The 22,472-nt window shown below is 36.9% G+C and overlaps 1 protein-coding gene across 1 annotated transcript in view; it reads right to left on the bottom strand.

The window, feature by feature from the left end:
• The window catches only part of KDM1B (lysine demethylase 1B), a 27,670-nt gene continuing 5,198 nt past the window's right edge, over positions 1-22,472 (bottom strand). The window contains exons 5-22 of the mRNA XM_039569729.1: positions 21,838-21,927; positions 20,914-21,025; positions 20,133-20,249; positions 19,116-19,154; positions 17,804-18,008; positions 16,531-16,715; positions 15,481-15,657; positions 14,498-14,572; positions 13,785-13,922; positions 12,110-12,281; positions 11,169-11,296; positions 9,610-9,741; positions 9,142-9,216; positions 8,165-8,281; positions 7,189-7,314; positions 5,572-5,694; positions 3,489-3,641; positions 1-2,932 (exon numbers count right to left, since the gene is read on the bottom strand). Of these exons, the coding sequence (XP_039425663.1) occupies positions 2,849-2,932; positions 3,489-3,641; positions 5,572-5,694; positions 7,189-7,314; positions 8,165-8,281; positions 9,142-9,216; positions 9,610-9,741; positions 11,169-11,296; positions 12,110-12,281; positions 13,785-13,922; positions 14,498-14,572; positions 15,481-15,657; positions 16,531-16,715; positions 17,804-18,008; positions 19,116-19,154; positions 20,133-20,249; positions 20,914-21,025; positions 21,838-21,927 (2,248 nt within the window). The 3' untranslated portion in view covers positions 1-2,848. The remainder of the gene's footprint in view (positions 2,933-3,488; positions 3,642-5,571; positions 5,695-7,188; positions 7,315-8,164; positions 8,282-9,141; positions 9,217-9,609; positions 9,742-11,168; positions 11,297-12,109; positions 12,282-13,784; positions 13,923-14,497; positions 14,573-15,480; positions 15,658-16,530; positions 16,716-17,803; positions 18,009-19,115; positions 19,155-20,132; positions 20,250-20,913; positions 21,026-21,837; positions 21,928-22,472) is intronic.

Below are 22,472 nucleotides of genomic sequence, written 5' to 3' on the forward strand. Positions count from 1 at the left end.
TCCTGTGAATACTTCGCAGTTTTATTCTGCTGCCATAACATAGTCACACAGAAGAACTGAAGTGTAACAACAGATCATGCTCTGCATTCCAATCTTTTTAATAACATTTAGACAAACCTACTAAAAGAAAACATTCCCCAGTTCTTTATTTGAGGGAATAAATTAAACACAAAAGAAAAAATACATACATGCTTGAAATAAATTTTAACATAGATATTAAAAAAATTTTGGGCAACATTAAAGAATGAAGTCTCAGAACCAGCCTGATGTTCTTACATATTTCAAGTGAACGTAAATTAAAATGAAACATACTTATTTTATTTATTCCTCAAACTTCAGTGCAGCACAACACAGTTTAAGTGCCCTGGTACCAAAACAATATACAAATAATTAAAAGACTAGGCCATTGGTAAATTTATCATGTTATCAGTTTTTCTAATGCTGTAAGTGTGCATCATCTAAAGCCAAATGTGATAGTATTTCTTCATGTCCATCTCTCTTCTCTAGAATACAGCTTTTATCTAGCTGCAAAGTTGTAGGTAAATTGAAAATCCCAAGTACAAATAACAGAATTACATCAAGCATGTTCATACAAACTTTGGACTGGCGAAATGGATGCTGAGCTAAACTTTCCAGATCATTCCTACCTGACATGTGACATGTTTGTATATGTTACTAAGCTAACTGAAGGTTTTTAAGCAAGGTCATCTGAAGCAGCGCCATTGGGTGTGTTTGTTTTGGGTGTGTAGTAATAAGCTTTTTTTCCCACCACCAGAAGCTCCTCTCCTAATAATTTGTCATATATGTTAAAGAGGGGAAGAAACTTGGAACTCAAACATACATAGCTATCAATCTTTCCTAGTTATGCCATAAGTTGGCCTGTAATATATGAAATTAACAAAGTGCAAATGACTGCCAAAAGCAAAATTTGAGGTCCTGATTATTTTTTATCACGAGAAGGCTTTGTCTTGCTTCTTATGGCCTTTAAATTGCAATTTAATAATTGGAAATACTTTAAAACTGTACATACCAGCATTTATGTAGAGGAAAATCATGAACAGTTACACTCTTCCTATTAGTCTATATAACTCAGCATTAAGAAGCAGAACAGAATATATATCTGAAAAACATCTAGTCATATAAACATCTTCAACTTGTAAATTAGAGATTAAATAAAGGGTTTTTAACAATATCATACCTACTCTAAAAACAAAATATTACATATTTGAAAAGAAGAATTGCATTTATTCAGTAGGACCCTGGTGGTGTTCAAAGCCAGGTTGGATAAGGCCTTGAGACCTGGTCTAGTGTGAGGTGTCCCTGCCCATGGCAGGGCGGGCTGGGACTAGACAATTGTTAAGGTCCATTCCAACCCCTTAACATTCCATGATTTTTCTTGTTTATTTCCAAGGATGTACCTTTAAGGAAATAAACACTATAAATGCTTTCAAAAATGTTTGCTGTGTCATTCTTAAATGAAGGGATTAATAAAAGAGAAAAGCCTATACATGAGAATGGGGCAGGATAGAGTTAAGTGCTTAAGTTTGTTTCAGAATCTTGACATCTATGCAGCCAAGTTATAGAGAAGGTGTGAGGAAAGAGATCTAAAAGTGGATTTAAGTTTTTTTTCATTAATACCAATATAGTGGAACAGTATTACAATAGATATCCCAGTTGCATCTCTCTTATTTCTGTTGAAAAATATTTTTCCTCCCTGTCCCATGGAAAAGCTACTAGATAGATGTCTAGCCCTTACTGAATTACTCTCTCAAGTTGTTTTTAATAATACTTTCATAATAAAAGAAAAAAAATAAACTTCAAGTCAAAGTGCAAGCCACCTTGTTTCAGCCCTTCATGAGTGTTAATATTTTTCCTCATTCATCTTCATTTATTTTTTAATATAAAAGTTGAATGAGCTATTAAGAACTTACAGTCCTGCACTCCTGACTGTACAGTCATATCAGCAGATACTTCCTCTACTCAGCCCAAATGAATCTGGAAGTTTGTTTTCAAAATAATCATAGCAATGTAGTATTTTTAAGCTGTCCTATTTCTACAGAAGCAATGAGCAAATCTAAACTCTTAGCCTATTATTGTAAAAAGAATTTCTCTGAATAAGTAGCAGAGATAATATTTCAAAGTTTTTAAAAGTAATGTAAAAGTTAATTTTTCAAGTTTTGATTAGCTACAATAACCTTTCTATGATTGCACTGTAAACTGTTCCAGCTCTCTTATTTAAAGGAACAAACTTCATATTCCAAAGCCCACTTAGTGGAAGCTAAGAATATGAAAAAATATTATAGAAAAGGTTATTGATTGTAAGTGGGAAAAGTGATAGTTGAGTTCCTTCCTATATTAATCCTAGAATTTTTCTAGGCTATTCAGGCTCTTGGAAGCCAGTTTGAACTCCTGTGAGCATAATCAACCTGAGAAGCACAGTTAGTGGAAAATTCCCATATTGTTACTAACTGCCAGCATTTTTAATGCTGTATGTTAACTTAGTATTGTTTTAATCTGACCTTCTGAAATGAAGGTTCACAATAGCATGACTTGAGCCATACAGAAGAGGACTGTTGACAAAAGTTCTCTTAGTTAAGCTGTGGCCAGTGATTCCAATGTCACTCCTGCTAGTAATACCTTAGCTGGAAAAAAGCCCCCAACAATATGTATCATCAGGGCTTAAAATAGGGTGGGGGAGGAAGAGGAAAAGGAAGGTGAAGATTTTATCTTCAGGTACCATATACTATGCAAGTACCACATAGGAAAAAGGCAGCAATAGGAAACTTGAAGATTGTTTTACCCACAGAAATCAATTAAAAATATATCTATAAACACAAAATTTAGGTACTTAAAATGCTGCTATCTTGCTTGCTTCTCGAACCCCACTCAAGTAAGCTCCTGTAACGGTCTGGGGAAAGTGCCTATTTGTGGCCTGCATTAAAAAAAAAAAAAAAAAAAAGACAAAAAAGTCAATTGTTTCTAAAACCAATGGCATAGAATTTTAGTTTACAAGATCAGTTTTGTTTTCCTTAAGCATATACCTACATTTTTAAAAGCTGTGGAAAACTCCTTAGAGCATCAAAGGAAATACTTGAGATTTTTAGGAACATCAAAATTTGCAAGCAAGTCAGCTACAGAAGTAGCAGTCTGTTCTGCTATCTGCACTTTAGTGGGGCAGGTTAAGTTCTGCTCCAGTACAGAGTGCACCTACACCATCATGGTGCATTTGTTATGTTACCCACAAGTGGAGTAACAGAAAGAAAATTTGACTAAAAATGCATTTTACTCCTGACCTGAAGTATTTGGCAGACTTCCCATGCCCAGTAATAATATGAATAGAGAGGGTTCTGCATCAAGAATCATCAGCATCTTTACATAACAGAATATTTATATACTACCTCTAGGTTAATGGTGTTGCTTAGCAAGAGACGATCTTCCATAAGAAACTGCTTCCAGTAACCTTAATCAACAGTAACAAAGATACTTACCTCACCAGCAAAAAAAACTTTTCCTTGTATGTCTTCAGCTATGATGTCGTAAGCTTCACCGCTGCCCCCTGTTTTCACAAAACTGTACGCCATCTGCAGCCAAGGGTCATTGCTCCATCGAGTAACAAAAAACTTCACTGGGTCAGGAACCTCCTGCATAATCAAAATAGGAGTTAAACACTGCAAAGAGAAGTTCAGAATTGCACAGCTTTTTCTCAAATGGTTTCTTGTAATCTTTAGAGTATTTTGTATTATTAAGATACAGATTAAGGTCGCATTCCAGAATTAAATTCCTATTTTTTTATTATAGTACTAACCACAAAGATAATTCCGTTTGCTAGACTCGCCTGATGCCTGAAACATCACAGCTACACTATTCTGAATTCAACAAATCTGCATATTGTAATACACCTAAAAGTACACGAGAAAGAAAATTCCCCTCAAAATACATATATGCATACTCTTGTAAACAAATACAATACTGATACTGTTCAACATGTTTGTATGTATAAGTAAGCAATTTTTGTATTGGTTAGGCATAATGCTTGCTACATCTAGCTTCTTAAATCTCAAAATTCAGTTTTCATTTTGGAGATAATTTTATTCCAATGGAGAAATAAAATTACTTATCTATTAGAAAATGAGCTGTCTTGTAAACTAGGTTCAGGGAGAAAACAAAAACCAGGAAGTCAGGGTCTGGCTGAGCCATGACAGTAATACTGTGTATTCTTTGTCACGTTGCAGCAAATTCCACAGATTTTTACCAAAGAGAGCCTGAATTACACTTGAATGAAGGGTTAGTCAGCTACAGCTGTGGTCTTACTCTGGAGGAGCTCATGACAAGTAAACAGAAGCAGCTCTGGTTGCCTCTTGCACAATGTCTGTTATTGACAAATAGACCCATTCAGGCAGCACATGAGAGACTCAAGCAATCAAGACAAGGACCAGCCAAGTATGACAAGTTGTATGAATGTCCCAGAAGTAGCTCTGGTACACCCCTGAAGCCAGCTTGTCTTTGAAAATCCTGCTGCATCGTCCTCAGGTGACTGAAGTTCACGGCTGCTGTTAACCATGGAGATAGCCATGACAATCACTCTTCTGGACCAGAGTGGCACTGAAACCAAAGACCCATTTGCTACATTTTCATGAGATCAAAATACAAGTATGTGAACTTCCACTGCATGTCATTCTAGTAACAATAAAGCCATTGCCAAAGGTATGTTTCTAGGAATAGTTGAGTCTTCAGATACTGAAGTTCTTCCAAGATCATTAATCCTAACATTTGAACCTTCAGTAAAACTTGAGAGATCACCCCTGAACATTATTAACACAGTCATTCCTGGGGATCTAACTGCTCTAAGTAAATTAATTGAGGCATTATTGTCTCTAGAATGGAATGCAAGTAACATTGCTGAGTGCTAGTGTTCTGCTTGCCCCAGATTTCTCTGATTTTCAGTTTTTATCCTAATGATGATCTGGGGGAAGGAAAACAGGTAGAAATTTTTATCTAGTGGGTTTTTTTTACATTTGGGATGTAGGGCCTTTGCTAGATCATTTTGCCTGTACCTCCATCCCAAGACAGCTGAGAAAGGGTTGTTAGTAGAAGAGAAACTGATTCGATTGGATTGTTTTGGGGTGTTGTAATTTCAGTTGCCTTTGGAGGGGAGAAGGCAGAAATCAACCAAATTCGCCTAGCTGAAAGATCTTATCACGTATTAGAAGTGGTCATGATAGAAAAAAAATGACAGCCAAGTAAAAAGTCTGTTTTGTGTTATGTGCCTAAAGTACTGATTTTAATCAATTTTGCTTTTTAAAAGCACTTTGAAGGATGATAGTTCATTTGTATCTTCCAGTTAATTACTACTGTCCTTCTGAGACATCTTTCAATATACATTTTTCACACAAGAGATCAAAAATTGTGATTTTAGTATGTCTCAAAGAAAACCTATTCCCTGAAACTGACAAGAAAAGAAAAGTAGTTTTAAATGTCAAAGGTTTGCCTATACATCATGAAGTACTACATTTGAAAGCTTTATTCTGGTGACAAGTTAATTCATCTCTTAATAAAAGAGGCTTCTCTTACCTGCTCCTTAAACAGCTCTCGGAGTACAGTCATACACTGTTGCAGTACTTGTTGATCATCTAAATTCTTAATGGTTGTCACAGCATCTCCAGTGACCACTGACATTAAAATGCTTTCTTTGCCCTAAAAACAGGACCTTATTAAGTATTTCATAAAAAGTCTCTCTTAATTGGTATTGCAAAGATATTTTGAGCTGCAAAGCAACTATTGTTCTATAGAAAAGTGGGTTTGATTCCTTGCAATAAAGGGTGCATATTCTACAATATTTATGCTCAAATTACTACATTTTCTGATGTCTTGTTCACAGATCTGTTACAGTCAGCCCCTTTTACAACTTGCTGAATTTACTGAAAACTTCCTATCTACCTGCTTAAAGGCTGTACCAAAAAAAAAAAAAAATTACATTGTTAGTGTTATTCTTTGTGCACCCTCTGAAGCTTCAGTTCTGTGCCAAACTTCCACCTCAGCTGTACTCCATTTTCAAAATGTGGTGACAGAGAGAGTCTATTTAAATACTAGTTAGATATGTTTTTGATTAGACCAGTACTAGGTTCTTACCAGCAGATTTTGGACCAAGAAATGAAAGATCACTTCTACTGGTATTTTCTTCCACTTCAAGACATTTGCTACCATGCAGAAGTTTTAGAGGTGAAGTGGTGAGTAGTGAAGAGCACACAGGTTCTCAGTGCCTTTATAGAACTCTGCCTCTCTTGTTTATGTAAGGCAGTAATTCTTCTGTTACTGAATTTGAAAACTAGCAGAGAATAGCTGTCAAGCAAATTAAGAATTATGTGTAGGGTCTCTGGACAGCACCAGCACACTGAGCCTCTTGCAGCATGAGCTTAAGAGTACTGGACACAACTCACTTAAAGTTGTATACAGGTACAGATCAGGCAGTAACAGAGCACAAACATCACAGGATGGTTTCCTTTTGGAGTAAGACATCAGGTCACAAAATGGCTTTTTAATTGCTGCCAAATAGAAGGCAGCAGTTGTTGCAAAAGTACGAAGAGGTATAATACAAATGTGTCACGTGTCTGCCTGGAACTGGCAGGGAAGAGAAACATGATGTGAGTCCACTGGTTTGAATCTGCTTTGAAATTCATGAGTATGAGACTGACCCTACAGGTCTCAGTTTCATGCAGAACTTGATGCTTGTCTTTTCTTCTGCTATTCCACATAGATATTCAGACTACTGCAAGCCAGTGAGCATTAGTAAGTTAGTAGTTGGTCTTTTTAATGGGATTTTTAGTGGATTTAATAAGGGAACAGAAGTCCTAAACTGGAAGTGACCAGTAGCCTTTTTCCCACATTAGTAGTTCAATAGTAAGGTATTACAGCCTCTTTTTCAGTAGATATAGAGAATGTACTTGTTTGTATATTATTCTGTATCCAAACAGTGGAAAACATTCCCATTTATTACAACAAAATATTGATCAGGTTTTTCTTGGTAAATGACGCTGCTTCCACTGCTTTTAATAGTTGCAGATGGGGGGGACGGGGGAAGAGCGGGGGGCAGGGAAGAAGAAAAATTTTGTTGTTGAGTAATTACTGCACCTAGATTTCAAACTGAATTTGTGAAGGGCCAAGAAAAAATACAGTTGGTATATATCATACCTCTGGATCCATGTCATAGAAGACACTAAAGAGCCCACGTTGGCTGGAATTGGGTGGAACATGACCAAAAAAATCAGCCCCTTGAATTTTACTGTCCCAAAATCTATATGGAAACTGCAAGGCAATCTAGAAAGATATAGAAGAATGGAATTTAAGCATTTCATACCACAAAACTCATAACAGGATATGGTATATGTTCTTCTAATACATTTTCCTGCTACCACTCATTTAGACACACAGCTGTTCCTATTAGTAGGTCCCAACAGAGAATATATGGACCTGTCCTCCAAGGTGGACAGGCAAAGAAAAAAAAATGCTGATCTCAAATTTCAAATGCACAGAATATCAAATCCACAATGGAAGCAATTGTGTAAAATGCTCAAGAAATTCAGCAGATTTTTTTTGCAAACCTAATGTATAACATAAACAATCTGCATCCTGTATTTGGAGTTTCTTAATCTTGTCTTTTAATTTCAACAGTGCTATAATCCTGTTTCTGGCATTACTTTGTTACTGTTTTCTTCTAAGCACACATCTTACTAGGGAGCTTTTCAGGAGAGGCTGTGTTTTTGTATTGGGAAAGGGTAGGAGATTTTACACTGGTCAAATACACAACTTTCAGTATTCTTTGCAAATAGTTTATGAATTTACTAGGTTAAAATGACCTGAAATAAACAAGATTATTGGAATTCTGAAAGATTCAAGACCATCATGAAGCCTTGATCAAAATTAGGCACAAAATGTCTAAGCTATGAAATTCTTCTGCAAACAGTTTCTTTAAAAATGCCATTAAGTTGTAAAATCTAAGAAGCAGAAATACATGTGATCCCCGATAGCATTTTGCTCTCCTGGGCTACTGTATACAAGTAAAATGAAATGCATCATAAATCCTGAGAAATACACTGCAAAAGCAGCAGGGACAAAACAGCCAATGTTTCTATGAAAAGAAAATTAAAGATATTATGAAATCACTTACTTTCTCAATGACTCCTGCTCCCAAACTATTAATGGCTTTAATTTTTTTTTCTGACAGTGGAGGATTAAACTGAATGGCATTTTTCTGAAGAAGGGCCAGTGGTACAGTCACTAATACCTGAAAGAAACAGCTACAATCACAACAGTACCAAAACCTGAATACAGCACTTTAACCTCATAGCATCCTCCTAACTGTCTTGGATTATTCTTGTAGGATGCAGCATAATAACACACCAGACATTTCTAGATTTCTGGTTTTAGTTCCCATTAATGGGAAACACATGCCTTACATTCAGGTGAGAACAGATCCCACAGTTCACTGATTTTAAGTCATAGTCTGTTGAACTGCTTGTATCACAGTGGCTAACCATGCTACCAATACTTCCAGTAAATGGTAGTCAATAGCTCTCAGATTAACAAAACTGTTTGAAAGGAGAGATAGATAGTCGGTCAGTGGTTTGGTTTTAATCAGAGAGTCCTTCTCTTTAAAATACTCAGTAACACTGTTGATGTCACTCCAATCTTTATCAAGTTGATATATAATTTTAAAAATTACTAAAAGCTAAATTACTCAGCAAGAAGAAGGTGAGGATACAGGGAATAAGAGAGACTGAGAAATAGGGATTGTCAAAGTCTGAAATTTTAACAGGGCAGATACACATGCTAAATGGGGTAAAGCTGAGCAGGGAATGGAACCAGGTAACAAATGTCATTTCAAAGACCAGATAAAAATCTATTTGCTTCACATTTTTAGAACTACCCTTTATAGTCCTTAGTTCTTCAAATCAACTCACACTCAAATCTCAAGCATCCTCACAAAAAATTAGGCTCTAGGACACACAAATACAGACCACTAAAATACATGAGTATTCATCTTTGAATGGGGAGAAATTGGACTAAATTGCCTTCTGAGAGAAAGAAAAGACAAAAAGTACTGTGTGTTCTCTGAAATTCTTAGTCTTGAAGCATACTTGGTACCTTCTGTGTTGTCCACACTGTTCCATCTGCAGTAGTGACCTGCACTTCTTCACCAGAATAGTCAATACTCTGTACCTATTGAAAGACATTGAAAGGCTGTACTACAAAATGTACATATGCAATGCAAATTCCAGCAAGAACAGCTAATACAGCACCAGTCACCAAACTAGAAAGTGGTAACACAGATTTTCAGAGAAATCCTGAAAGATGAAAAATAGCCTCCATGAAGCTGAAAAAGAAAAATCATCGTGATTCTAAACATATAAAATCATCATATCATAATATTTAAGTACTGATAGTCCTCAAAGAGAATTTCAGAAATGCTGAAATTGTCCTCTTTGGTTTTTTTAAAGAAAAATTGAAACAATCACAGGCACAGATTTGCCTGGTCCAAAAGAATACAAATATATGACTGGATGTTTCAAAGCAATCCAAGACAGGCAGTGCATCAACATTTTCCAGACTCACTGGGAAATTCAGCCGGATGTCCAGCCCTTCTGCCAACTTATCAATCACAGTGGAATATCCCACAGTTAGAAGAGTGTGATCTCCAGCAAACTGGGCAAAAAATTCATTGTGGTCCCATGAGCGTGCAGATACCTGTGGACAGAACATAATTGCCTGTTTCTACTGGTGATGGGACATGGGTCCTATGAAAAGTTCCACAGCTTAGAAGAAGCCACCCTAGCCCCCTTTGCAACTGGAAAAAGTGTATTACCAGAATTTATGGCAATGCTGACAAAATCAAAATTCTTATTTACCTAGTGCTAGTATATAATATATCAATTGCTGGATTAAGAAAAGTCTTAATATGGGTTCGTCACTAGCAGGGAATTTATGGTTCTGCTTTGGAGAGAAAACAAGGCAAGTAGTACAAAAATCCACGTGAATTGCAGTGTATTTATTTCAGTTGTCCATATCTAGCAAAATGATCAGATTTTACAGCCTTAGGACTTCATATAAAAATGGAAATACCTTATTTCCCAACATAAAGGGGAAAATGAGATACAAAAAAAACCCCAACTCAATGGAATTTTTCTGTAACTTTGTAAGGTTTTTCCATGATACCTTTCACTGACCTTGTCCCCCAACCCCTGCAACTTTATAGTTAATAAAACAGCGGTATTTGCACTAAGCAATTACCACTTAGCAGTGAAAAATCTGAAACAATTCTCAAACTACTATTCAGATGCCAATTCCTATCACTGCAGTTGCATAAATTCAATCATATTTTGATTCTAAAATTGAAGGTAAGGTAGATTTTTGCATCTTTCTTAATTCTCCTGGGTGCTCGTGGAGTATGAAAACTTGACCTATCAAAATATTTTCCAGTGACTGCTCTGGTATAGCACTGTCTTGCAGATTTTTGTTACGTTCTTGTGCACTTCTCAGTTCAGATTTGTACATCTGCATGTATCAGTGAGCTGTCCCACTGCTGTAGTACAGTTGACACTAAATGTCTTTAAATGTAGCAACAGGACTGAGTAAATAATGCACTGCCAATAATATGATACTTTGGTATTTCCTGGAGCTGCTTGGTTAATACTGAAGTCTTGATGGCAGCCAAGTATGAGGTAGCCAAGAGTGGTGAACTGGGCCTCACCATCAGGGGGTTAGAACACTTCAGAAGTTAAATGCATTTATTCTCAAGACACATAGCGGGGTAGAGAAATACCTCAGTTCTTAAACAGAACTGAGAAGCAGAAGTCACACCCAGCATCTCAGGAGGAGTTAACTCTCACCCAGCATCTCAGCAAGATGCCCTGCTCCCTTCTAACCATCTACTCAACTTCTGCTTAAAGAGCATCTCACTGGAAACGCATCAGGAACTCCCATCAGATTAAATAAGGCAGTGTTGGAGTCAGTGTCTCAGTGCTTGCAAAGAACAGGTCAGGGGTGTAGGAATAGTCAGGATAGCTCATTCTTCCTCTAGGGCCATAGAATGGATCAGGTGATTTTTCAAGGTTACTTCTAACCCTATCTTCTGTGGAGCTCAACCACTTCAGAACACAGCTGTCAAAACTCACCTGAGAGAGATTGCTGCCACAGGCATACTCCAAATTACTGAGATGGAACTGTAGTACTTTTTCTTCCAGCTCACTGAACTGGATACCAGACTCCTGAATAAAGGCTTTATAGATCTCTTGTATTTTTTCTGTGAAAGAACACATTTAAAATTAGAATATATCACAGTTTGTCAGAAGTCCTACTGCATTTCAACATGCTGTTCCCTGGATCACAAGATATTCAAGCTTAGTGCTAGTTTGTACCAAGATGTTTTTCTTCTCATAGGAAAAAAAAAAAAAACCACAAGATCTTTCCAGTGATAGAGTACAACTTTGTTGTTTACTCACAGGTTTCTGAGTGAGACAGGAGAGAAATTAATTGTTTAGCTATCATCAATATACAGTTGAAGATATTTCAGGTAAAATACACTTTAAGATAGTGGAGAATCCTTGCAAATAAATCCTGATTAATTTTTACAAAATCAAAGAACTGAGAAATTTTATCTAGGGTTCACTGAAGAACGTAGGAGTTGTTAATTCTGTCTTACAGAATCCATGCTAAAGAGATTTGGGAGGCAGACATTTCTGAGCAAATTTATTTTTTGCTGTTGAGTTTACAAGCTGTAACTGTGGTGGGAGGTGTTACCAATGGAGACGGGACTGTTCTTGCCAGCAGGCGGCTTTGATCAGGCATTTTTAGGCAGGTTAGCCAAAAAGTGTAAGGCTAAGGCTAGCTATGGCCTGCTTCAGCCAGATGCAAGTCTTTTGAGCTGCTAGTGACACTAGCTATACTGAAAAAAGCTACCTCATGAAAACAAGACAGAATATCAGAAATACCTATTGGATTTAAGGTCAGATGGACAGCCATACACTTTAAAAAATGTCTGATGTAAGAGCCAATTTAATATAGAACTTTATGAACATAGCCAACATCTTCACTTTGCAATAAATCTCTCACTCACCACCAAGAGGAACATCTTGATGTTGGGTTTTATCTTTTCTCCACTCAGAGACGACATCTAGGATGGCATTGAAATGAAAGTCCATACGTTTATCAATAGTGGGATCTGTTATCCTTCCACCTTCCTGGATCAAGTCACATTTCTCCCCTAGTTTGTGCATTTTTATGCCAAGCTTAAGAAAAAGACATTTTATTGCTTTTTTAAGTATGAAAAATCTACAGCACCCAGCCTGCTCAAAGTTACTTAACATAAGGTGGTAAATGCCTCAGATTTAAGTGATACCATTTTAAAAACATCAACAACTTTAGTCAGAGTTAACTCCTGTTCTCTTCAAACTGGAATACCAACAATCCTTCTATCTGTTAATTGTCCACAAATTAGTTTTTGCCCACTTTTCTGTCCTTTCCTTTACTGGGGATTCAAAGAAATCTCCTCTGCAACTTTCCTGTCAGGCAAGGGCTAGTACAGAAATAGAGTGTGGTAATCAAACATGATGAACCAGTCTCCTTTATTTCCACCTCAATTCATTTTCTAAGTCACAATTAAAATCAGTTACTTTATACAACTTTCTGGTGTCTGAGGCCCAAACAGTTCCCTGAACTCAGGAATTAACAGGATATTGTTTCCCAGTTACCATAAATGTTATTAACAACCAAACAAAGTATTTGAAATTAAACCTAGTACCTTGCTTTGCTTGTCCAACCTGCATCAAAAACACAACAGAGCTCAATTTAAATAAAGATGTTTTTGTGTTCTACAGAGTTAATCCAGAGAAAATAGCACAAACATAGTGCTAATTTCTTCCTAGGGCCTTTTTACTTAGGGCATGCTCCAGTGTTTTTCACATATCCTCACATCTCTCTACGCTGTTGGTCACCACTGCAGATCTTAAGACACAGTTTGTACCTTCAATGAAAATTTACATTAAATGGCCACAAAGGGATGAGTATCTAAAGTGTATCCAGAAGTCATTGTTCCCCTTCTCATAAATAAAACATTACTTTTAAAAACACCTAGATAAAAAAACCCTAGAATTTCTTAATGGCACTATACTAAACAATTAAATGGCATGGGCTGGATTTACATGTGTGTCTGAGCAAAATCCACACTCAGGTTCCACTTGGAGAAATTCAGATCCCTACCTCAAAAAAAACCTAAACTAAACCAGCAAGTAACAAGAATTTTTACAGAAATTGAACCACAGCATGTTTGCATCAGTAGCAATTTAGTTGTTAGAAATCTAACAACTAAAAAAACTAGAAATGTTAATCTTAGCTTGTGCAAAATTTAACTAGAAATACTGAGAGGCAGCAAAGGCAAATCCATCACAGAAGCAGTAGCCTCCCACAGTAAAGCCTTTCTCAGCCCAAAAGAAGTCTGCTGGGGACCTTTTATGTTACTGTCTCTAGAAAAGAGGAAAACAGTGGTTTCTTCTGGTTCTGAAGCTGGAGCCACCTTGTTTTTCTTTACATAATGTGCCTGAAACCATTCTACAGCTCTTCTCTGTTCCCAACTGTTATCAAATATATAATAGCAACATGGAATTTACTTACAATGCAGAACAGGATTTTAATCATGTCACAAGAAAAGGACTCCCACCCTTACCCAGCCATCTGAGCCTGGCTTTAACAACAGTTTTTCACTAGTGATAATCATGACCACTGCAGGAACCCACTTGCTCACACATTAGTGCCATTGGGTTGTTGACACATCCATTGACGATCTGTGCACCTCTTCCAACAGTGACACCTGTGAATGTCTTATCATCCCACACTCGGCCACCAATTCTGTCTTTAGCTTCTAAGACAAAGACCTGTGGCAAAATGCAGCTTAGTAAATTGTAAGATAAAATTCTATTAAGCACATCTGTTCATCTCCAGAGCAAAGGAGATGACAAAACACAAAAAAATCCCTGAGCAATCCAGCAATGTTAACAATCTTAACACTTTCTTTTCATTTCTGGAACATTTGTAGTTTATTTATGCATTTAAATCATCTTTCAAAAGTTACACTTTGGGATCTATATATACAAATATAACTGTTACTTTAGAAACAAAAATAAGCTTTCTTTTTTAAAAAGCTGAAGATTTATTGAGGAAATCTCAAAATTGGAGTTTAATGCATGCTAGAGGCTATTAAACACAATGATCTGGGTGCAGTGTCTGTAGAAAATATATGCTGCATGCTTTGTTTAATTTTAGATACAAACAAACACTGCTTTTAAACAGCAGATTTACTCAGTAAAACCCCAGATTTTACAAATTAATTAGGATGTACTACACATACACGTTTGTAACAAGAATGGAGGCTTTTTCTTTTTGATGAACAACACTTTTCAAAGCAGGGGAAGTCTGATTTTTTTAAGTAATGTACTCTAAAGCTTCTTACCTTAATTCCAAAGTTGTGCAGTTGTCGGGCTGCTGCTAATCCTGCTGAACCAGCCCCAACAATAATGACAGATTTCTAAAAAATATTAAAATATTTAATAAAAATAGTTAGAAATAAAACAGAAATTGTCATTTCACTCTCATTTTTCTTTTTGCAAAAGGTAAAAATGTCTGTAAGTTTCCGAAGTCTAGGTTTTCTTGCCCTCTAAAGTAATCTGTGATAACTTTTAAAGATGACAGTGCATTTAATATAGAAACAAGATCAGTGGTAGCTTTGAAAATAGTTTAAGTTTTTAAGGACTTCAAAAGAAGATGCCTCAGTTTCTTGTCACAGAAAGAGCTGAAGTTATCAGTAACAAAAGTTGGAATCTAACTGAATTTATCAGACAAGAAACATACACACCTTGTAAAGATTTCAATCATAGGTTGGGTTGATCAGTAAAAACTATTTTATAAATTAAAAACATCTACAAATACACTTTCCAAACATGACTTACAATTTCTAGGAGGTATTCTCTTAGAGAACACATTAGTAAGTTTTGGGTGCTACCTAACAACTTGCTAGTCATAAACATGTTCCCTTTTAATCACAGGTCTTGCAAACCAACATGGAATAGCAGTTTCCTCACTATGGAAGCAGAGGTGTATTATAGGAGTAAACCACAGAACGTGTATTTTTTTCACACAGTTCCCATCCATCTGAACAGCACATGGGAAGCACAAATCCATGAGAATGAATTCCATAGATTCTAGTGGGAAAAAATCTTTTTTGGAAGGAGTCTAATTGATGTTGTTTCCATACCCATTGAAGGCATATGACAACAATGTGAAAAACTTGCCACATGTTAGCTTTTAGATGTAATTTTACCTATCATTCCATCCATTTATGTAAATGAGAAAAAAAAATCCAGAACCAAAATAATTATTGTAGGGACCATGTAGTTTTACAGCACTAACAATGTAGGGATTACTACAGCAACTTACATTGTGGTATTCCTTAGGAAGAAGGTATTGGTCAGGACTGACTGATAAAATCCCTGTATTAATTAACCCTTTCCTTGTCATAAAATACAGGATCCTCTCCATTTCCTGTACACAGCGAATCCGCACAAGCCCCCGAACAATGATATGATGGATACATTTTTGAGGGGTAAGAGCCTCCTGCAAAGGACAAAGAAAGAATAGAAACTGTTGATTTTCTAATATTCCTTTTTTTCATATGTTTACATCATATTTAAACTGTAGACCAAATGGTAAAAAATCATGACTCAGCCTTCTGAGAGCATTTTAAAAGAGTTTTTGTGGAAAATTCTTGTTAGCTAGCTTTACACAGTATGGTAGCATTTATTAAGGAAGATTAACATGGAATAAAACCAAATGAGTCTATGAGAGACTTTCACAAACTTCATGGTGTGTTCCATTACTACAGGAATGGTATTGAAATGGATTCCTGTTTGCAAAATTAATCTACATAGTGGCAATGCTCACAATGGTATTCCAGTAAAATCCATTCCAAAATTGCCTTCTAAGGGAAAAAGAGATTAATATCCAAAACCTCCACATAATGCAGACATCCATATCAGAAAGCTTTGGTATGTGAAACTTCAGCAGTTCTATCAAAGGCAGTGCCATAGGGTTAGCCTAAGTAAAAGGACAATCACTTCCCTGTCCAACAATCAGGTAAAAAAAAAAATATCATAAAGCACCCACAAAACACTGTTTAGATGTGTTCAAGCATCCCTTTTAAAAGTTAATAGCTGGGTAGGCAGTGTAGAGTTTTAATAATTTAAAAACTTTTGATTTTTACTGCAGAAAAAGCTCCTATGCATTAAATCTAAAAAAAGAAAAACCAAACCAAACCAAAAACTCTCAACCCCAACAAACTCCCCAAAACCCAGTCAATCTTAGAATGGATTTCCAAAAGCATGGGAGCAATTTTTCTGGTGCATAAGGAGTCATCCAGGAAGTGAGTCCACATCCCAGAACAGCTGCTATTATTTTTAAACAAGCAAATTAACTATCAGCATCTCTTACCTTGCAGTTTGTGTACCACAAAGCCAAAATCAAGTTTCTCAATGCCAGGTACATGGTAGGGTCTCGTGAATATTCTGGGAACTCATAGAGCTCATCCAGTTCCATGACATCTGGCCTCACACAAAGTGCTTTCCCACATTCATTGGGCTGGTAAAAAGGCTGAAAATACTTGTTCATGCCTGCAACTGAATAAAGACACACCAGGAATTAATCATACTCCATCATATCACATCCCTCTCCCTCTAAAGCGATCCACTGACCTCACACAGATAACAAGTAAAGAAGCTTTCCAGCCTCTAGGCACCTCCAGAATTATTCCATTTATATGGCTATCCCTCTCTCCTGCCCCCTAGGCTTGCATTAATTATTGTCCTGCTGCCTGATGAGTACACCTTGGACCTATCAGAGCTGAATTTTTGTCAAAGAATCAGTAATGTTTCATGGCACTTCAATGCCATCAGGATTCCAACAAGGAGTAGAATCTAAATTCAAGTCTTGAGGACTAGCATCACTGTACAGACTCAGGCAGTACTCTGAACTCCTTTCTTCTTCAACTCCCTATACTGCCCAGAGGGGGTAATAATTAAAAGTAGTCATCTTCCATGTTCAGTATTGGTAGCTCTGTGTAATGAAGTTTTCTGTTAAGCAGCTATAACATCTGTTGAACACATGAACAGATTTATTTTCAGCACCTAAGGAGAACAAAGCCTGCTAAGACAACACAGAAGCTGAAATTTCATCAAAGCACTCTCTGAGAGGTCAGTATGACAATCCTGAATTACCTTTTCTATACCTGACCTATTCTGCAGATCTGCACTCCCAGGCTGTCACTAGCAAAAAAATATAACCTAAACAGAATCTGAGTGCCTTAAGAAATCAAATTCTTTTCTTCAAAGCCCCAAAGATCCACAATATCAAAACTAGTAGAATCCTGGGGTTTTTTGATAAATCTTCATTTCCTTAAGAATGCAAACAGTCTTTAAGTACCTACATGGCAATTTCCCGTTTCTATACACAAATGACAGTGGTACACAGAAAGCCTCTGCAGTCTGTGCTTACTCCCTAAAGAAAAGCCGTAAGAAATATATTACCTTTATCTTACAAACAAGCGAATGGCACCAAACTACAGAGGCAGTCACACAGAGACTGTGTATTAGTGCTGAGAACAAAACCAGTGTTATGAATCAGGAGAATTATGTGCCTTATAAACTCGGTTATAAGGCAAAATTTATCACACCTTTTTAAGCAACAGAGCCCTGCAGATGGCCCTTACCAGTCACATTAGGCACACTCTTTAAGTGCTCTAACTTCACAAGGTTGGATTCACCAGGTAACCGATTAGTGCTGGTACAGGATGGACTCATGCCCACGCAGTCTGGATAATATGCAGCTAGAAAGGGAGCTGCCACACTGTCTTTCAGCAAAGGAGGGAGTATGAGCATGGAGTACCACCAATGGTCTGAAACTTCGGCCACTCTCTGGCCAAGCGGAGAAGTGAAGGAAAGAGGGGAGAAGAGAACATGTCAGTACTTTAAAAATGTTGGAAAATGAACCAATTTCCCCCCTCCCTCCAAAACTGAGACCAAAAAGCACTAGAAGTATCAATCTCAGAATTGCAAGTCATCAAGACATTTTCTCTCCCTCTTTCCCCTTCCTTAGCCTGACACAGAAAACCTGTAGTATTGATCTCTTCCTCAGATATGGAGCTGAAACTTGACAAACTCCACACCATACGGAAAGTAAACAAATGAGACATGCCATAATAACACATCTATGCTTATCAGGCCCTTTATAAAACATTTACAGTCACTTACGCATCCAGAAGTCTGAGGTTAGAAAAGTCTACACTAACTTATCAGTTTAATTTAGATTCTGCTGTTCCCATCAAAGATCTTGTAGAACCCTAAGAAGCGCTGATGATTCACCCTTAATTTAGAAGTCAAACATGCATTAGAGAAACAAAGCCACAAAGCTTCTACAAGAGTCAACAATAAGCTTGAACATGTTCCCTGTGATAGAGGTACCTCAGGTACACTTGTGAACATTGGCTTATTGAGCACAAGTTTATATGAAATCTGAAACGCAGGGTGGCACGATCACAAACCCCTTGAAACACCAACATACATCTTGTATGTACATTTTGTAGTATGAGGGAGAGGAGAGGGAAAACATGCTTAGGTGTTCTTTTGCAGCCTTCAAAAAAAGGAGACTAGCCTGACTAAAGATAGAAACCACCTGAAAGACAAGGAAATTTTAAGATGGGGAATTCTACTTCAAAGCTGGGAACTGAGTAATATTTTGCCTGACCAAAAAATGAGAATTGGGAGTAAACTTTGAGTCATGACTGAAGGACACCACGAACCACTTGAAAGCTACTTGGTATGGCAAGGGAAAAGAGGAAAAAGATGAGAATGTAAAAAGCCCTAGGCTCTGTTGCAAATAGTGTCTGACAGTTTCCTGAGCAAAATGCGTAAATACTGACATTAATTGGCCAAAGAACCAAAATAAAAAAGGAAAGAAATACGCTGTGCTTTAAGATTGCTTTCATATTCTAGGACAAACGAGGAGGAACAGCTACGACTCACCAAGTCCTCAGGCATGGAACACTGGTCTGAGCCCTCAGTCTGAAAGACAAGTGAATGGTATGAGAGCTTTCCTTAAGCTGTGTGGAAAAAATTATGTATAAAGCAAAGTAATATTCTATGGCATAATTCTCTAAATTAAACAAAAAGAAGTGCTTAGTGTTAGCCTTCTGTAGTAGACATGATTGTTTAAAAAAAAAAAAGTAGAGAAATGTGTAGGTTAAAAACACAACACATCATACAGCAAAAGCACTCTAAAAGATGTTTTTCATTTGTTAAGTTAGTTTCTAATGATCAGACATTAAAATATACATTCTATTCTATAAAATGGGGTGGAACACTGAAACAAATTAAGAAAAAAATACAGAATTTTATAGAAAAATTCTGGAAATATCCCACGTTTTTCCAGAGCAACTCTTCTAGTCTAGACTATAAAAGAGAGTTTCTTATTTATTTTAAGAGTCTCTTTATCACTGAGTTTCAAAATTAAATGCTGACCCTTCAGGTTTTCATATGGTCACTATTTTCATGTTGTGTTTTTTCGTAAGTGCCAAATATATTCTATAGCACTTTAAGGACTCTTTCAAATTTCAGGAGTTACCTTCATACCAAAGTTGAAACTTTTCATATAAAGCCCCGTGACAGACTTGATAGCAATTAGGAAAAGCTCATGGAGCTTTTCAAATGCTTTCCTCAATAACGAAGAAAGGTCAAACAAAACTGAAATGAACATTTTGGGGTATGTCTATTTTGTACATTCTGATAACCTTTCCATAGCTGAAGGATTTTACAATTGCCTCTGCAGACAAAGATATTTCAGATACTTCTTTCTTGACATTTCCTGTCAGAAAACAAGAAGTCCAAGCAGCATGTAGGCCTGTCACTGTGTAGTTCTCCAGGCCATCCGACCATCATTTTGACATTAGAGACACTGAGCAGCAAACAAGAAGAAATTAATTTCTACAAACAAGAAATACCAACTTGTTAAGTTTCAATATGAGCAAAACTGTTGTGTGGTACCTTGGTGGAATTGTTCAGTTTCATACCACATCTGTAGGTTTTTGCTATTTGTGGTGTCAGCTGGATTTCCTTTGTCAGCTGACGCCATTTACCACATTCTGGCTTTGTACACTGCACCTGCGAGTCAAAAAACAAACATGTTTTTACTTGTTGCTCGTGATTACAGAGGAGATTAATGCAACTTAAATAGCCAATTAGAAAGAAGTGAGACGTGAGAAAGTTGTAAAATATAATTGTTAGATACATTATTTTGCAATCATCAGGCCATAAATACTGTTTGATCTACAGAAATCTTGTACCCATCTCCTGCAAAACTGAATTTCTGCACAGAACCTAAGGCCAAAATTAATTCAATGCCCCATTACTATGGTCTTCAGTGGACTTTGCAAGCATTACTTCAAAAATATATTCTTCACCACTTCAAGAAAAAACAAAACACCACCACCAAACATCATTCCATTCCTATCTTTCTTCTTCTCTCTTTACCAGGGAAATACAAAATCTGATTTCAAAGTCTTTCATACTTTCCCTGCCAAATCTTACTCTACCTGAAAATCACAGCAACTACTTCACTGAAAAGTAACAGATTGGTCTTTGTGGGGTGTGGAGAGAGTCTCCAACAGTGGAGGAGCTGATCAGAATTTTTATCTAGAGCTTTTCCATAATCCTAATACTAGAAACAAACCCACAAAAACTCAGCTGACTGTCTGCTTGAACAGCAGAATATCAGAAACACATCAGAACATCACATTCCTATTAAATAAATCACCTTTCACCTTACCCAGTAAGGAAGCTGTTGATCAGCCATAAAGGCTTTTGGACTGGGCTCACTTTTACCATTACTTGTCCAAATCCTTTTCCAGGCAGTATATTTATCATAACCATCTTTATGGCTAAGAAGAAAGAAAACAGCAAGAAGTCAGAAAATTGAATATCTAGTTCACCTCAAGCAATAGCAGTTACTCTAAAATTAAACATTTTATTTAAGGACAGAGAAATAAGTGTAGAGAGTACTGTATTTTTGCTGTTAAAAGGAGAGAGTCATGGTTCTTACGACAGCAATAAATTGCATCGTGACCATTATGGCCTCTTGCTTATGAACACACTTCCTGGTATCTAAGGCCTGGACTGAGTGATGGGTACTGCTGAGCACATAAGCACACAAAATTCTTGGCAGAGCTGGATGTAATTCCCACTCAAAGGAGAAGAAGCTTGGAGTTGACAGCACTGTCAACCTGACAAGAGTCTTCATGGTGACTGAACCGCAAGAGTTAGATCTCCTTACTGATTTCTAGCTGCTTTTTATTGTTCTGCTTTAGAGAGGCAAGGTCTCCCGAATGCACAGTGTAAAGAGAATTTATCTTATAAAGGAAAACACATTTACTCATTATTGTTCTCATAATTTAAAATTCTCTGACGTTGTTTTTAAAAAAGACGAAAGCTTCAGAATAATTGCACACACAAACCGGCCTGCCTAAACTAACCAGTTTTGTTCACGCTGCTCTGTTTAAGTTGATTAGTCCATGCAACAGCTGCAGTTTTAGCATCACTGTCTAAGCCTCAGTCTGGCTAAAGCAAGGACAGAGGACAAGTCTTTGTATTACGTTTATGTACGTTTGTTATTGTTGTTTCTGTTTCAACAGTTGTAACAGCTGCCAAATTTTCATAAGCTCTGAAAGGACATAACCTTAATTGGTAAATCTACCTTCGGTAATAGTGGTCAAAACATTCATTGCAGAAGTGTTCCCCACAGGACAGATGATACCATCTAGACGTATACCCATTTTTCGCACATCTGTAATGCAGGAGACATAGAAATAGTTTTACAGTACATTTAGGGGGGGGAAAAAAAATCATTCTATTGACAATAGCACATTCTAGAATGTGAACAAAATATTCAGAACAAGCCAGGGCTTTATGTTACATTCATGAAGGCTGACTTACACAAGGCACTACAACCATACAAATAACAATAAGGTCACTTCAATTGTCTCAAACATTTCCAGTTTCCAAACTAAGCAACACCAGATGCAAAGGAGGCAAAGTGTACACAATGTGCAGTTTTATAGTTGGTCTGGCTTCCAGCAGCCTCCCTCTAACAATGGTCAACTGAGCCTGTCTTTAGTACCCTTTAAGCAGGCATTTCCTGAACATGAAACAGTGAATATGTGCTGTGACACATTAAGCGTTTTGCAAACGTATAAGATGACAAAGCTCCTCTCCACAAAAACTTAAAGTTCCTTTACTTTGTTGCATTTTTTTCCAATATTAGTGCAGAGTTGGGAGGGATCATTTAAATTACGGTTTTTCTTGTACACGTGATCAATTGATTCATAAGTC

This window comes from Corvus cornix, chromosome 2, assembly GCF_000738735.6.
Source record: "Corvus cornix cornix isolate S_Up_H32 chromosome 2, ASM73873v5, whole genome shotgun sequence".
Lineage (NCBI taxonomy): Eukaryota > Metazoa > Chordata > Aves > Passeriformes > Corvidae > Corvus > Corvus cornix.